The 16805-nt window shown below is 42.8% G+C and overlaps 1 protein-coding gene across 1 annotated transcript in view; it reads left to right on the plus strand.

Moving 5' to 3' along the window:
* The first annotated feature begins 3195 nt into the window (after positions 1–3195).
* The window catches only part of EXOG (exo/endonuclease G), a 33996-nt gene continuing 20386 nt past the window's right edge, over positions 3196–16805 (plus strand). The window contains exons 1-4 of the mRNA XM_081343679.1: positions 3196–3406; positions 6938–7087; positions 14030–14169; positions 15550–15626. Of these exons, the coding sequence (XP_081199805.1) occupies positions 3217–3406; positions 6938–7087; positions 14030–14169; positions 15550–15626 (557 nt within the window). The 5' untranslated portion in view covers positions 3196–3216. The remainder of the gene's footprint in view (positions 3407–6937; positions 7088–14029; positions 14170–15549; positions 15627–16805) is intronic.

Raw genomic sequence — 16805 nt, forward strand, 5'->3', positions numbered from 1 at the left:
GGTTGCCAGGTGCCCAAATTTTGACAATGAGACAGGGGGGAATGCTGCAGTGGTAAATAAGTGTGAGGACTGGTTATAAGTCATTTTTTCAGTGCCACTGAAACTTCAAAATCACTAAACAAATGGTCTTAAGTAGAGGATCACCTGTACATGCAATGCAGCACATGCAAAAGAACAGGAATAATAATGATGATGGTGATGTTGGAAGGACCTTGGAGGTCATCTAGTCCAACCCCCTGCTCAGGCATTAGTGTCACAACTACTATCTTAATTGTTGTTATGCCTTCCCCTCTATAGATATCACTAGTTGAACCTCAAATACTTCTTAAAAAGGGCTTCCTTGCAAAATTAAATTGGTTCACAAATGACACTAAGCCATGTGGAGCTGGTATAGTTTTGTCTTGGTTATGGAGTGAAGCTCTTGGGATTTACAACCGTGGGTCCTGACAAGTCCAGCCAACTTTGCCCACAAACTGTAGCACAGAATAGGAGAAGAAAAACTACCTCTGCTATGTAAGACAACAAGGTAAAGGTAAAGGTTCCCCTGCACATGTGTGATAGTCATTTCCAACTCTAGGGGCCAGTGCTCATCTCCGTTTCAAAGCCGAAGAGCCAGCGTTTGTCCGAGGACGTCTCCGTGGTCATGTGGCCGGCATGACTAGATGCCAAAGGCGCACGGAACGGTTACCTTCCCACTGTAGTGGTCCCTATTTTTCTACTTGCATTTTTACGTGCTTTCGAACTGCTAGGTTGGCAGAAGCTGGGACGAGTAACAGGCGCTCACTCTGCTATGTGGCACTCGGGATTCGACCCACCAAACTGCCGACCTTCTGATCGACAAGTTCAGCGTCCTAACCCACTGAGCCACCGCGTCCCTTAAGACAACAAAGACACCCTCAAATTGAGCTTGACTCCTGGTGACATTTTATACAAACAACATAGACATGTTTTAAGGCACTCATTTTCAGGGTTTTCCCTTCTTTTCTATCGCCACAATTTCCTGGTAGTTGGTCTCCCATCTGAGAAAAAATAAAATAAAATAAAGTACTCCAAGCTGCTTAGCTTCAGAGTCCATCTACGGTAGGTTGAATGAGATGCTCTATCTGCTGATACTAAAGGCCCTTTTAAATTCAGCTCAAATCTGGGTGATTTCATGGATGCAGCCATGTTTTTTTTTGTTCACAACACAAGTAGTCTGTTTGAGATAGCAGTTCAAGTTCAGTCCATCCAAGATATTGCCCTGTCTGCTCTGTGGCTTTATTTTCATGCCTCCTGGCCAAATTCCAGTGAGTTACAAGGATGTTATGCACACACTCCTGAGCAGACCTGGGCATTTTAAGGACTGGTAGCCATATTTGGCCCTTTGGTTATCTTTGTTAAGCCCACCACAGCAGCGGTGCAAGAGGTGGTGGCAGCAGCCCTCCACAACAGTTTATTTCTCATGTGGTCCCTTGAGAACAATAACTGTTCTTCCATTCAGTTCTGATATAAAAAAAGATGTTGAGACTCTAGAAAGAATGCAGAGAAGAGCAACAAACAAGATCAGGGGACTGGAGGCTAAAATATATGAAGAACGGTGGAAGGAATTGGGGATGTCTAATGAAAAGAAGGACGAGGGGTGACATGGCAACAGTGTTCCAATATTTCAGGGGCTGCCACAAAGAAGGAGTCAAGCTGTTCTCCAAAGTACCTGAGGGCAGCATAAGAAGTAAGGGTTATCTTATCAAGGAGAGATCCAACCTAGAACTAAGGAGAAACTTTCTGACAATGAGAACAATGATTCGGGAACAGATCGTCTCCAGAAGTTGTTGGTGCTCCATCACTGGAGGCTGTTAAGAAATTGGACAGCAATTTGTCTAGAATGACAATAGGGTCTCCTACTTGATCAGGGGGTTGGACTAGAATAGGGGTCCCCTACTTGTGGGCTACAGCCCACTAGGGCCGTGAGGGAATTGCAACCAGGCTACGGAAATGGCTGGAAGCACACACACGTGCATCTTCACTTGCATGAACAGCAAACGTGCGCTCCATTTGCATGAGCGGCAGGCATGTATGCACTCTGCTCATGCAAACGTAGCTGTGCATATTTTGCCGGCCGCTCTCATAAAACCATCTCTTCTCCCCTCCCGGGCTAGTCCACAAAGCTGTTAACTGGGGACTAGAAGCCCTCCAAGGCCCTGTCCGACTCTTAATCCATTAATTATTTATTTATTGATTGATGGGATTTATATCCCGCCCTATCTCCCGAAGGACTCAGGGCGGCTAACAACAAAACATATAATAAGTACAGAAATCAAGATAAAAATAAAATTGAAATCATCTGTGCAATAAATTAAAATTAAAGATTAAAAAATAAATTAAAAATTCTAAATATAATTAATTAAAATGCCTGTCAGTCCAGGTCAGCCTGGTGGAACAGGAGTGTTTTGAGGCCGCAGCGAAAGGATTGGAGGTTTTGGGCCATCCGAAGCTCAGGAGGGAGCTGATTCCATAGGGCTGGCGCTCCCACAGAGAAGGCCCTCCCCCTGGGGGTCGCCAACCGACATTGCCTAGCTGACGGTACCCTGAGGAGGCCTTCTCTGTGTGAGCGTACTGGACGATGGGAATTAGTTCCCGGCAGCAGATGGTCCTGCACGTATCCCGGGCCTAAGCCATGTAGGGCTTTAAAGGTAAGTACCAGCACCTTAAATCTCACCCAGAGGGCAACTGCTTATGACCCCTGCTCTTGAAACTGTGCCACTGCTAGTCCTTTTGGTTGAGCCCAAAATTTATGTTGCTTAGTGAGACCTTTTGTTAAATTTTGTCCCACTTTACAACTTTCACTGCATTTGTTAAGTTAGTGACACAGTTAAGTGAATCTGGCTTCCCCATTGATTTTGCTTGTCAGAAAGCTGCAAAGGGAGATCACGTGATACTGCAATGGATCAGTTGCCAACCATCTGAATTTTGATCAGGTGACTATGGGATGTGAAAAATGGTCATTCTATTTTTTCTGTAATTTTGAACAGTCACTAAACGAACAGTCGTTAAGTCTTGGACTGCTTGTATTTGCGATAGGATGACGGACGAGGAAAGACACGCCCGGCTGAGGGAAGAGCAACTTTCGCGCGCTTTTTTTCCCCCCTCAGGAGCGGAGCGGCAGGGAGGCTGCGCAATCCGGGCAGGGGGGCGGAGAAGAGCCTCGCTCGCCGCCTCGCGGCCTTCCGGACGGCCTCGATGGCAGAGGCGATAGGCGCCCGCCTCGTTCGGAATCGCTTCTTCCGCGGTTTCGTAAGCGGAGCGGCCCTGGGTGCCACCGTCTCGGGGCTGCTCGCCAACAAACTCCTCAGAAACCCCGACCAGTCACCGAGCGCCGCCGCGTCCCAGCCAGAAGAACCGCTGCCGCCACCACAACCGCCGTTGGGAGGTAAGGAGGCGATTGCGCAAGCGCGGAGCCATCGACCCCGCCCGGGAAGGCGAAATGACACAAAGGAGTGGGCGTGGCTGAGCCCAGGCTAGATGTCGAGTGCGCAAGGGCGGGAAGCTCCAGCTGCACTTCCATGCAAAAAACAAAGGCGGGTTTTGTTTTTGTTTTTTTAAAATAAGCTGTGATTGCTTATCGCAATACCCATTCAGAATGTAAGGTAGTTAGACCTGGTTGTACTTGGATGATGAGATAATTTGGAATTCACGGTGTATAGACAGTCCTTGCATCAGCATGATTTGATGTGACATCCCATCAGTCACTTCTCTTGACATAAATCTGTGGGTGTCCAAATGTAGTGGATATAAATTCACATTAATCAGATCTCTACCATTTGTTTTTAGCCTACTGTGCCAAGGAGCATGTTAGAATACGCTTTTTTGGTTCCCCAGAATTATTTCTATGAATGGGAGGGAATAGCTTGAATTTATCATGGGGTACAGATAGTCCTCGACTTATGATCACAATTGAGCCCTAAATTTCTGTTACTAAGCGAGACAGTTACGTGAGTTTTGCCCCATTCTACGGCCTTTCTTGCCACAGTTGTTAAGTGAATCACTGCACTTGTTAAGTTAGTAACACACTTGTAAAGTAAATCTGACTTCCCCATTGACTCTGCTTTTCAGAAGATTAGATAATCTTTATTGTCATTTTTTTACTGTGGGCACAATGGCACACATCAAAAATGAAATTTAGTTGCCCACTCTCAAAGTGAAACACATTTTTTATTTATTTTTATTTTTATTTTTATTCCATTTATATCCCGCCCTTCTCCGAAGACTCAGGGCGGCTTACAAGCTTAGCATACATGACACATACCTAAAACATACTATATACAACATATGTATAGACCTACACCCATACATATACATAACAAATAAATATTAAATACTGTCCATCTTGAATATATAACGGAAGGAGGAAGCCTGAGAGTTCACAAGGTTAATGCTGTATGGAATGAAACTATGGTACACACTGACCTAGTGGGTCCTTTTACACCAACAATTGGTGGTAAAAGATATTTCTTGACAATTGTTGATAATTATTCTAGATATGGATATGTATTTCCTATGAAAGAAAAATCTGAGACCTTTCAGATCTTTAAAGACTTTGCCACCCTTGTCTATAGCCAACACTGGAGTGGGTTGCCATTTCCTTCTCCAGTGGATCACGTTTTGTCAGAACTCTCTGCTATGACCTGTCCGTCTTGGGTGGCCCTGCATGGCATAGCTCATAGCTTCATTGAATTACGCAAGCCCCTTCGCCACGACAAGGCAGTAATCCATGAAGGGGAGTGCAATCCTAAGTTGCGTTAACAGAGGGATTCAATCACGTCAGGTACTAATGCCACTCTATAAAGCCTTAGTAAGACCACACTTAGAATACTGCAACAAATTTTGGTTTCCACACTATAAAAAAGATGTTGAGACTCTAGAGCAGGGGTCTTCAAACCTGGCCCTTTTATGACTCGTGGACTTCAAGTCATAAAAGAGCCAAGTTTGAAGACCCTTACTCTAGAAAAGTGCAGAGAAGAGTAAAAAGGTGGTTAGGGGACTGGAGGCTAAAACATATGAAGAACGGTTACAGGAACTGGGCATGGCCAGTCTAGTGAAGAGAAAGACCAGGGGAGACATGATAGCAGTCTTCTAATATTTGAGGGGTTGTCACGGGGTGTGTGTGTTTGTGTGTGTCACCTATTTTCCAAAGCACCCGAAGGCCAGACAAGGAACAATGGATGGAAACTGATGAAGGAGAGATTCAACCTGGAAATAAAGAGAAATTTCCTGACAGTGAGAACAAGCAATCAATGGAACAGACTGCCTTTCAGATGTTGTTGGTGCTTCATCACTGGAGGCTTTCAAGAAGAGACTGGACAGCCACTTGTCTGAGACTCCTGCTTGGGCAGGGCGTTGCATTAGATGACCTACAAGGTCCCTTCCAACTCAGCTATTCTATTCTATTCTATTCTATTCTATTCTATTCTATTCTATTCTATTCTATTCTATTCTATTCTATTCTATTCTATTCTATTCTATTCTATTCTATTCTATTCTATTCTATTCTATTCTATATTTTCTATTCTATTCTATTCTATTCTATTCTATTCTATATTTTCTATTCTATTCTATTCTATTCTATTCTATTCTATTCTATTCTATATTTTCTATTCTATTCTATTCTATTCCATTCCATTCCATTCTATTCTATTCTATTCTATTCTATTCTATTCTATTCTATTCTATTCTATTCTATTCTATTCTATTCTATTCTATTCTATTCTATTCTATTCATCCTAGTCTAGTCTAGTCCATTCCATTCCATTCCATTCATTATTCTTAGCCTTCAATCCCCACCTTGGCCATGAAAAGCTGGCTGGGTGACTTCTGGACAGACACTATCTCTCAGCCCAACCCTCCTTACAGGGTTGTTGTTGGGAAAATAGGAGGAGGAAGGAGGAGTAGAGATGTTCGTTGACTTGAATTGTTTATCAAAATAATAAAAGCAGGATATAAATTAAAAAAATGTTTGAGTATATTAAGTACATCATTAAGAAGGAAAGAATTGGTTATCTTAAGATTTTGTTTCAACTTCTCTTGAGGTTATAATTCCACAGCCAGACCACCCTCTGCTGGAAAGTGTGTTTTTACTGCATTAGAGCAAAGTGCGGTCTACTATTTCTTTACTTGTGTCCCGCCTTTTTATTTTTACAAACAACCCAATGTGGCAGATGTATTCAACGTATCTTCCTCTAACACAACACTCTTCTTATTTTTCTCACAACAACATTGTGAGGTGGATTGGGCTGAGAGTGAGTGACTGGCCCAAGTTAACCCAACAAGCTTTCGTGGCAAAGGTAAGACTAGAATTCACAGTCTCCTGCTTTCTTGCCTGATGCCTTAACCACTAGTCCAAACGAGCTCTTTCCTTCTCTTGTTTGGAGAATTATTCAGTGAACATTTGAAGTTACAGCAGCATTGAAAAAAACTGACTTATGGCCATTTTTCACACTTATGATCATTGCAGTTGTGCTGCTGCCTTAACAAGTACAGTAATTTGCTTAACAACTGTGGCAGGAAAGGTTGCGGCAAAACTCATTTAACAACCGTCCTGCTTAGCAATAGAAATTTTGGACTCAATTGTCATAAGTTGACAATTCATAATTTCTCACCTATTGACCTAAATGCCCATAAATTAATTGTATAATACGAAATGAATGTATGCATCAGGTTAGTTTTTTTTAATGTAATATATATTTTGTAGGTTTTGTTCCTTTCTTTTTCATTAGAGATGAAGATGCTTGCCTCCCACTCATAAGGTTGAGAGTTCAATGCAATAAAAATAGAAATTTAAAATATTATATGACACTGTATAATTATTTTGCTGATTTGTAAAAATGTAGCTCTGATTTTTAATATATGATATGATTTTTCTATGCCTTTGTTTCAAAAAAGTTCTTTTTTCTTTCTGTCTTAGAACCTGGGCCAAAGTCTATATTGGAAAGATACGGATTTCCTGCAGCTGGAACTCAAATCAGACATTATACCAATCATGCTCTCTCTTATGATCAGGCAAAACGAGTACCTAGATGGGTGATTGAACATATTTCCAAATACAAAACTTCAGGTACTTAAACAGTTTCTCTGCCTGGATATTGTAATTAATTTCCTTCTAAGAAGACAGGGACTTCTTACCATGTATGAATCATAGAACTGCAATAGATTTATTCCCCTGGCTGCAATCTTATTTTTAAAAGTAGTCCTTGACTTATTATCACAATTGAGCTGAAATTTCTGTTGCTAAGTGAGACATTTAAGTGAGTTTTGCCCCATTTTATGACCTTTCTTGCCACAGTTGCTCAGTGAATCATTGCATTTGTTAAGTGAGTAACCTGGTTCTTAAGTGAACCAGCTTCCCCATTGACTTTCCTTGTCAGAAGATCACAAAAAGGGGATCACATGACTCCAGGACACTGCAACCATCATAAATATGAGTCAGTTGCCAAATGGCTGAATTTTGATCATGTGATCAGTGCTGCAATGAAAAAGCAGCGATAAGTCACTTTTTTTAGAGCCATTGTCACTTCAAAACAAATGGTTGTAATTCAAGGACTACTTGTATTCTTCTGAAAATAAGGCTAAGTATAGTGAAGGACACTTTCATAGAACTAATACTGCACCCAGTTTTGGTCGTTGTTGTTGTTGTTAGCTGCGAAGTCGTGTCCGACCCATCGCGACCCTATGGACAACATTCCTCCAGGCCTTCCTGTCCTCTACCATCTTCTGGAGTCCATTTAAGTTCACGCCTACTGCTTCAGTGACTCCATACAGCCACCTCATTCTCTGTCGTCCCCTTCTTCTATTGCCCTCGATTTTTCCCAGCATTAGGCTCTTCTCCAGTGAGTCCTTCCTTCTCATTAGGTGGCCAAAGTATTTGAGTTTAAGCTTCAGGATCTGGCCTTCTAAAGAGCAGTCAGGATTGATCTCCTCTAGGACTGACCGGTTTGATCGCCTTGCAGTCCAAGGGACTCGCAGGAGTCTTCTCCAGCACCATAGTTCAAAGGCCTCAATTCTTTGGCGCTCAGCCTTTCTTATGGTCCAACTTTCACTGCCATACATTGCAACTGGGAAGACCATAGCCTTGACTATACGCACTTTTGTTGACAGGGTGATGTCTCTGCTTTTTAGTGTGCTGTCTAGATTTGCCATGGCTTTCCTCCCCAGGAGCAAGCGTCTTTTAATTTCTTGGCTACAGTCCCCATCTGCAGTGATCTTGGAGCCCAGGAAAATAAAATCTGTCACTACCTCCATTTCTTCTCCATCTATTTGCCAGGAATTGAGAGGGCCAGATGCCATGATCTTGGTTTTCTTAATGTTAAGTTTCAACCCAAGTTTTGCACTCTCCTTCTTCACCCGCAACAAAAGGCTCTTTAGTTCTTCACTTTCTGCCATTAGAGTGGTATCATCTGCGTATCTTAGGTTGTTGATATTTCTTCCAGCAATCTTAATTCCAACTTTTGATTCATCTAGCCCTGCCTTTCTCATGATGTGCTCTGCATATAAGTTAAATAGGCAGGGCGACAGTATACAGCCTTGCCGGACTCCTTTCCCAATTTTGAACCAATCAGTGGTTCCATGTCCAGTTCTCACTGTTGCTTCTTGACCCGCATATAGGTTTCTCAAAAGACAAATAAGATGGTCTGGTACTCCCATCTCTTTAAGAACTTGCCACAGTTTGTTATGATCCACACAATCAAAGGCTTTAGCGTAGTCAATGAAGCAGAAGTAGATGTTTTTCTGGAACTCTCTAGCTTTCTCCATGATCCAGCGTATGTTGGCAATTTGATCTCTAGTTCCTCTGCCTCTTCGAAATCCTGCCTGTACTTCTGGTAGTTCTCGATCCACATACTGCTGAAGTCTAGATTGTAGGATTTTAAGCATGACTTTACTAGCATGAGAAATGAGTGCAATGGTGCGATAGTTTGAACATTCTTTGGCACTGCCTTTCTTTGGAATTGGAATGTAAACTGATCTTTTCCAATCCTGTGGCCACTGTTGTGTTTTCCAAATTTGCTGGCAAATTGAGTCTAGCACTTTTACTGCATTGTCTTTTAAGATTTTGAATAGCTCAGCTGGAATACCGTCACCTCCACTAGCTTTGTTGTTGCTCAGCTTTTCTAAGGCCCACTTCACTTCACATTCTAGGATGTCTGGCTCAAGGTCAGTGACCACCTCATTGTGATTATCTGGGACGTTAAGCTCATTTTTGTATAGTTCTGTGTAATTTTGCCACCTCTTCTTAATCTCTTCTGCCTCTGTTAGGTCCCTGCCATTTTGGTCCTTTATCATGCCCATTTTTGCATTAAACGTTCCCTTCATCTCTCTAATTTTCTTGAAAAGATCTCTGGTCCTCCCTATTCTATTGTTTTCTTCTATTTCTTTGCACTGTTCATTTAAGAAGGCATTCTTATCTCTTCTAGCTATTCTCTGGAATTCTGCATTCAATTGGGCATATCTTTCTTTTTCTCCCTTGCCTTTCGCTTCCCTCCTTTCCTCAGCTATTTGCAAAGCTTCCTCAGACAGCCATTTTGCTTTCTTGCATTTCTTTTTCTTTGGGATGGTTTTCGTTGCTACCTGTTGTACAATGTCGCGAACCTCTGTCCATAGTTCTTCAGGCACTCTGTCTATCAGATCTAATTCCTTAAATCTATTTGTCACCTCTACTGTATATTCAACAGGGATATGATTTAATTCATACCTGAGTGGCCTAGTGCTTTTCCCTACTTTCTTCAGTTTAAGCCTAAACTTTGCAACGAGAAGCTCATGGTCTGAGCCACAGTCAGCTCCTGTATAGAGCTTCTCCATCTTTGGCTGCAGAGCATATAGTCAATCGGATTTCTGTGTTGACCGTCTGGTGATGTTCATGTGTAAAGCCGTCTCTTGGGTTGTTGGAAAAGAGTGTTTGCTATGACCATCGTATTCTCTTGACAAAATTCTATCAGCCTGTGCCCTGCTTCATTTTGTACTCCAAGGCCAAACTTGCCTGTTATTCCAGTTATCTTTTGGCTTCCTACTTTAGCATTCCAATCCCCCATGATGATAAGGACATCATTTTTGGGTGTTAGTTCTATAAGGTGCTGTAGGGCTTCATAGAACCGGTCAATTTCATCCTCTTCAGCACTGGTGGTTGGGGCATAGACCTAAACTACTGTGATATTGAATGGTTTGCCTTGGATTCGAACTGAGATCATTCTGTCATTTTGAGGATTGTATCCCAGTATTGCTTTTCCTACTCTTTTATTGACTATGAAGGCTACTCCGTTTCTTCTGAGGGATTCTTGCCCACAGTAGTATACCTGATGGTCATCTGAATTAAATTCACCCATTCCTGTCCATTTTAGTTCGCTGATACCTAAGATGTCAATGTTCAGTCTTGTCATCTCTTGTTTGACCAAGTCCAGCTTTCCTTGATTCATGGATCTTACATTCCAGGTTCCTATGGAGAAAAAATCTTTACAGCATCGGACTTTCCTTTCACCACCAGACACATCCACAGCTGAGCATCCTTTCGGCTTTGGCCCAGTCGCTTCATTCTTTCTGGCGCTACTAGTACTAGCCCTCTGCTCTTCCCCAGTAGCATATTGGACGCCTTCCGACCTGAGGGGCTCATCTTCCAGCGTCATATCGTTTTGCCTTTTGGTACTGTCCATAGGGTTTTCATGGCAAAGATACTGGAGTGGGTTGCCATTTCCTTCTCCAGTGGATCACGTTTTGTCAGAACTCTCGGCTATGACCTGTCCGTCTTGGGTGGCCCTGCTCATAGCTTCATTGAATTACGCAAGCCCCTTCGCCACGACAAGGCAGTAATCCATGAAGGGGCAGTTTTGGTCACCACGATGTAAAAAAGATGTTGAGACTCTAGAAAGAGTACAGAGAAGAGCAACAAAGTTGATTGGGGGACTGGAGGCTAAAACATATAAAGAACGGTTGCTGGAATTGGGTATGTCTACTTTAATGAAGAGAAGGACAAGGGGTGACATGACAGCAGCGTTCCAATATCTCAGGGGCTGCCACAAAGAAGAGGGAGTCAAGCTATTCTCCAAAGCGCCTGAAAGCAGGACAAGAAGCAACGGATGGAAACTAGTCAAGGAGAGAAGCAACATGGAAATAAGGAGAAACTTCCTGACAGAACAATTAACCAGTGGAACAACCTGCCTCCAGAAGTGGTGAATGCTCCAACACTGGGAGTTTTTAAGAAGAGACTGGACAGCCTTTTGTCTGAAATGGTATAGGGATTCCTGCCTTAGCAGGGTGTTGGACTAGATGACCTCTTAAGGTCCCTTCCAACTTTATTATTATTAAGTATGCATGGGGTTATTTTCTAAAATGAATCGAGGTTGCCACTTATACGTGCTTTGGATCGGTAAACTCTTTAAGTTCATTCTCCTTCCTGCTTGCTTTTTGGGGACATTTGCACACAAGAGGTGAGCCACAAGTGTGCTTCCAACTGCCATGCCCTGCAAGCTGGATTGCTTTGCTTTGCTTTCTTTCCTTCCAATCAGCTTGTATCCAGGTACAGTAAATCCTATCCCATCATCCACAGGCAACTGAAAGGGGCTTGGCGTTATTCTAGAGCAAGGGTAGGCAACCTTGGCTCTTTTATGACTCATGGACTTCAACTCCCAGAATTCCTGAGCCAGCATGGCTCAGCTTGGAAACCTCTCCCTTTCCCCTCAGCATGGCTGTCTCAGGAATTCTGGGAGTTGAAGTCCACCGGTCATAATAAAGTGCCAAGGTTGCCTACCTCTGATCGAGCACTGTAGTAGTGATGTGGTGGGACCGGAGAGGAATGAAAGTCAACACCTAGAGATAAGTTTCCTTGCTAAGCAAGATGGTTATTAAATAAACCACACCCACTTTTGCAACAGCTTTTAGGTGAATCATCCTGGTAGATAGATGACTCTCGCAGTTGTTAAGCAAGTCTAGCATTGGCTTCCTTTGGCAAGAGCTGCTAAGGTTGTAAACGGTGACCCACAAATCACATGTATTTATGCAGCTGTCATAAATATGGTTGCCCAGCACCCGAAATTTGATCATGGGGACACTGCCACTGTTGTAAATGGGAAGACTGGTCATAAATCACTTTCGAGTGCTGTTATAACTTTGAACGGTTGCTAAACAAATGGTTGTAATTCGAGGACTATCTGTATTCATTTTACACCAAGATTGATGAAGTCAGTTTCCCCTTGAGTGACACTTGTGTCCTGCTTTCCAATTAGGTTGGACTACAACTCCCCTTGTTCTCAGTGTGATCCTGATGGCTGTGGCTGATAGGAACTGGCTTCCAATGCAGCTCCAAAATGTTGGGTCAGGACAGTGAAGTGGCCAACAGGGTGAACTTTGGCTTGTATATTTATGATTTTATGATATGACTTGCATTTTAGTCTTAATCCGGCTTTGTGTGGTCAAACCCCCAAACTTTTGCAGCCTTACCAAAGGCCATCTTTATTGCCATAAAAGAACAAAAATCCTAGCCCACCCACCATTTTCATCATCTTCTACTCTTCTTCCTCATTACTATTATTAGAATTAGAATTACCCTAACACAGGGGTCTCAAACTCAATTTCACTGAGGGCCGCATCAGCATTGCGGTTGCCCTCGGGGCCAGGTGGGTATGGCCAGGGTGGGCGTGGCCTACTGGGTGGGCGTGGCTAGAGTACGTATGTCCTACTGGGTGGGCATGGCCAACTCTACATTGTTCACATCAAGGGTGCCTATGGGGGCCCGGGTAGGAGTGGGACAGATCTGAGGGTCTCTGGCAGGAGGAGGGTCTCTGGGCAAGGCAGTGGGGGCCGTTCCCTCACTGTTTCCAGGATGACTTCGCGGGCCACATGAAACCACTTCGCGGGCCGGATCCGGCCCCCGGGCCTTGTGTTTGACATGTCTGCCCTAACGTTATTCATGGAGGGAACCTTATGAGCATTGTGGTAGAGCTCTCGCCTCACAATCAGGTGGCTGTGAGTTTGATCCTAAGTAGTAGCAGATATTTTTATCTCTGGAGACTAAGAGCAAACATCTGCTGTGAGCTCCGTGTAGGTGTCAGGAAGGGCATCTGGCCAGAAAACGCCCAGCTCCACTCAGTCGCCCTGACTCCACCTGGATGCAAAGGATCACAGGCTCTTTAAAAGAAAAATATTCATGGAGGAAATCTTATAAAGTCATGCATTATTTAAGGAATTCACAGCCTTAGAGAGCCTCTTGTCTTGTAAAATATCTGCTTACACTGTTAATGAGTACACATTTGGAATAATTTTTGAGTATTTGGAGAGGCTTAAGTTCAATTAAGGTTATCTCTTATCTTGAGATCTTTATTCTAAGGAGCTTTAGATCTAAGATGCTTGCTTATTTATTTATTCATTCATTAAATTTATATGCTGCCTGTCTCACTGTTGCAGCAACTCCGGGCAGCTTACTAAATGATAAAAAGATAATATAAAACGATATCTGGTTTCTCAGTGATTAAAACCAATGGTGGGGCACACGGCATTCTGCCAGATCATCTTGTCTACAATAGAACTTTATACAGGTAGCCCTTGACTTGTTTAGTGACCGTTCAGAGTTACAATGGCATTGAAAAAAAGTGAGCATTTTTCACACGACCATTGCAGCATTGTTATAGTCACAGGATCAAAATTTGGACCCTTGGCAGCAGGCTTATATTTATGATGGTTGGGGAACATGTGATCCCCTTTTGAGAACGTCTGACAAGCAAAGTCAGTGGGGAAGCCGGATTTACTTAGCAACTGTGGCAAGAAAGTGAAATTATTAACTGGTCTCACTTAGCAACAGAAATTTTGGGCTCAATTATGGTCATACAATATATTGAGCCTGTACGGGAATGCTAGAGGCACATTTTCTGCTCATTGTAGTAAGGAGGCCATGCAACCATTTAAAGTCTGCTTTAGATATCTTTTTTAAAAAAATTGGCCATTGTGTAAGTTGCTTTCAGCACAGAACTTTTTTTTGAAAAGGAAATGTAATCGAATTGTTTGGTATCTTGTTCCACAGGCAGCGCAGACAGAAAACACTGCAAATTTAAAGCAGACCCAAACATCCCTTCAGTGTTCAGTGCTGTGAATGAAGATTATGTCGGCAGTGGCTGGTCACGAGGTCATATGGCACCAGCAGGCAACAACAAATACTCATCGGTAGGATTGCTCAGTATAGTTTGATCCCTTGTTTCTTTGAAGGGGAAGGGATGGGATGTTAAAAACAGTTCACACTACGCCATTTTCAACCAAACAAGGCTGCACATAAAAATAGGCAATCTTTTTTGCACGAAAATGCAAAATTCAAAAAATAAATAAAAATAAATTTCTTTTTTGCAAAAAGGGAATGCAAAGAGACCCAGTTTGGTCTAGTAATTAAGGCACCAAGCAAGAAAGCAGGAGACTCTTGAGTTCAAGTCCCATCTTAACCATGAAAGCCGGCTGGGTGACTGTGTTGGTCACTAGGAGGTGATGTGTTCTAGTGCTGCCTTTGGCATGAAAGCCAGCTGGATGACTTTGGGCCAGTTACTAGGAGACAATGAGGTCTAGTCCCACATAAGGCATGAAAGCCAGCTGGGTAACTTTGGGCCAGGCACTAGGAGACAATGAGGTCTAGTCCCACATAAGCCATGAAAGCCAGCTGGATGACTTTGGGCCAGTCACTAGGAGACAATGAGGTCTAGTCCCACATAAGGCATGAAAGCCAGCTGGGTAACTTTGGGCCAGGCACTAGGAGGTGATGAGTTCTAGTCCCACATAAGGCATGAAAGCCAGCTGGGGGACTTTGGGGCAATCGCTAGGAGCAGGGCTTTTTTTGTCATAGAACGCTCAGAACGGAGTTCCGGCACCTTTTTTGGATGGAACCTTGTAGGGTAGGCAAGGTGGTTTGTATGACATGTGTAAGTTCCGGCACCTTTTTCTTTTACAAAAAAAAGCACTGACTAGGAGACAATAAGTTTTAGTGGTGCCTTAGGCATGAAAGCCAGCTGGGTGACTTTGGACTAATCACCAGGAGACTGTGAGTTCTAGTCCTGCCTTCTCCATGAAAACCAGCTGGATTAGAGAGGGCCAGTCCCTCTCTCTCATCCCAACTCACCTCACAGGGTTGTTGTTATAGAGAAAATGGGGGGGGAGAGGAAAGAATGCTGGATATGTTCACCACTTTGACTTATTTGTAAAAATTAATAAAGATGGATATAAATGAATAAATAAATTATAAATAAATAAATAAATAAATAAATACGGAACAGCCAAACAATTATGTGAATCTTACAGAATCTCTGCAATTTTGTACCTAGGTTTTTAGGGAAGGGAAGCAAGTTGATTAAAAAAAAAAAGCAGACAGAATTCGAAGGATCTAGCCTTGCACTGTAATGCTGACTGATGTAAGAATTATAGATCAGTCTATTTATATTCTACCGAACACAAGCTCTTCTTTGATGTCTGACTTCATTCTGTTAATATGATGTTTAATTCTGAATTCTTAACTAATGTAGGCATCCATCAGAACCTCAATGTTAATTCTTTTTTTTTAAATAGGAAGCCATGGCAGAAACATTTTATCTATCCAACATAGTGCCTCAGAACTATGAGAATAATGCTGGTTTCTGGAATAGGTGGGTGTGCTTAACAAATAATATACTAAATGCAGGACGAGTTTTGTTTAAATTTTATCATCACACTTCAACCAAAGTTGGAAAGAAGAATAACCAAAATAAGTGCAACACTTCAAGTTGGGGGAAAAAAATATCAGAGGAAAAAACATGAAAATGTTCTCAGAGAAAGAAAGAATCGTCCTTGACTTTGACCACAATTGCTTCCAGAATTGCTGTAGCTTAGCAAGGCGGTTGTTACTGTTGCTATGTGAGTCGCAACTGATTTTACAAACTTTTTTTGCCACAGTTGTTAAACAAATCACTGCGATGGTTAAATGAATCATGCCGTTAAACAAATCTGGCTTTTCCCATTGACTTCGCTCGTCGAAAGCTAATTGGGAAGTTCGCAAATGGCAATTATATGGCCCAGGGATGCCGCAATTGATGCCAATTCTTGCGAGCTGCTAAGTCTCCATATTTTGATCACCCACCATGGGGATGATGATAACGGTTATGAAGATTGGTTTTTCGTTGCCGTTGCAACATTCAACGGTCGCTAAATGAATGGTTGCAAGTCAAGGACCATCTGTGCTATTTGACTTTGGGTGATCTGGCCTCAAAAGCCTCTGCAATCTCTTCATCCAGGGAGAGAAATTTTGCCCAGAATGTATGGTGGACACATTAGTCCAGTGTTTCTCTATGTGTTTGTGTGTGAGTGGAGACATTGTATAATAACGTCTCCCTTCTTGAATACTCATGGTGCATAACAAGGTTGTGACTCAGCCTTCCATCCTTCCGAGGTAGGTAAAATGAGGACCCAGATTGTTGGGGGGCAATTAAGCTGACTTTGTAATAATGCCGCTTGGGGTGTGTGGGAAAGCCCTAATAAGCAGGCATATACATAGAATGAAGGCTACTGCTAAGCTTGTAAGCCGCCCTTAGTCTTCGGAGAAGGGCGGGATATAAATGGAATTAAAATAAAAATTAAAAAATTAAAAAAAACACTTTAAGGCAGCAGTCCCCAATTTCTGAGGCTGGGGGTGGGGAGAGCGGGGATGATTTTTCACGCGCCACTTGCGCAAATACAGCTCCGTGGACGCTTGTGTGGCCCATTCCCAATGGACTGCAGACTTGGGGTTGGGGGGGGGCTGCTTTAAGGCATACACAGATCCTAATGAAAGGGGATGAAAATTGATGAAT

The sequence above is a fragment of the Vipera berus genome (genome assembly GCF_964194415.1).
Source record: "Vipera berus genome assembly, chromosome: Z".
Classification (NCBI taxonomy): domain Eukaryota; kingdom Metazoa; phylum Chordata; class Lepidosauria; order Squamata; family Viperidae; genus Vipera; species Vipera berus.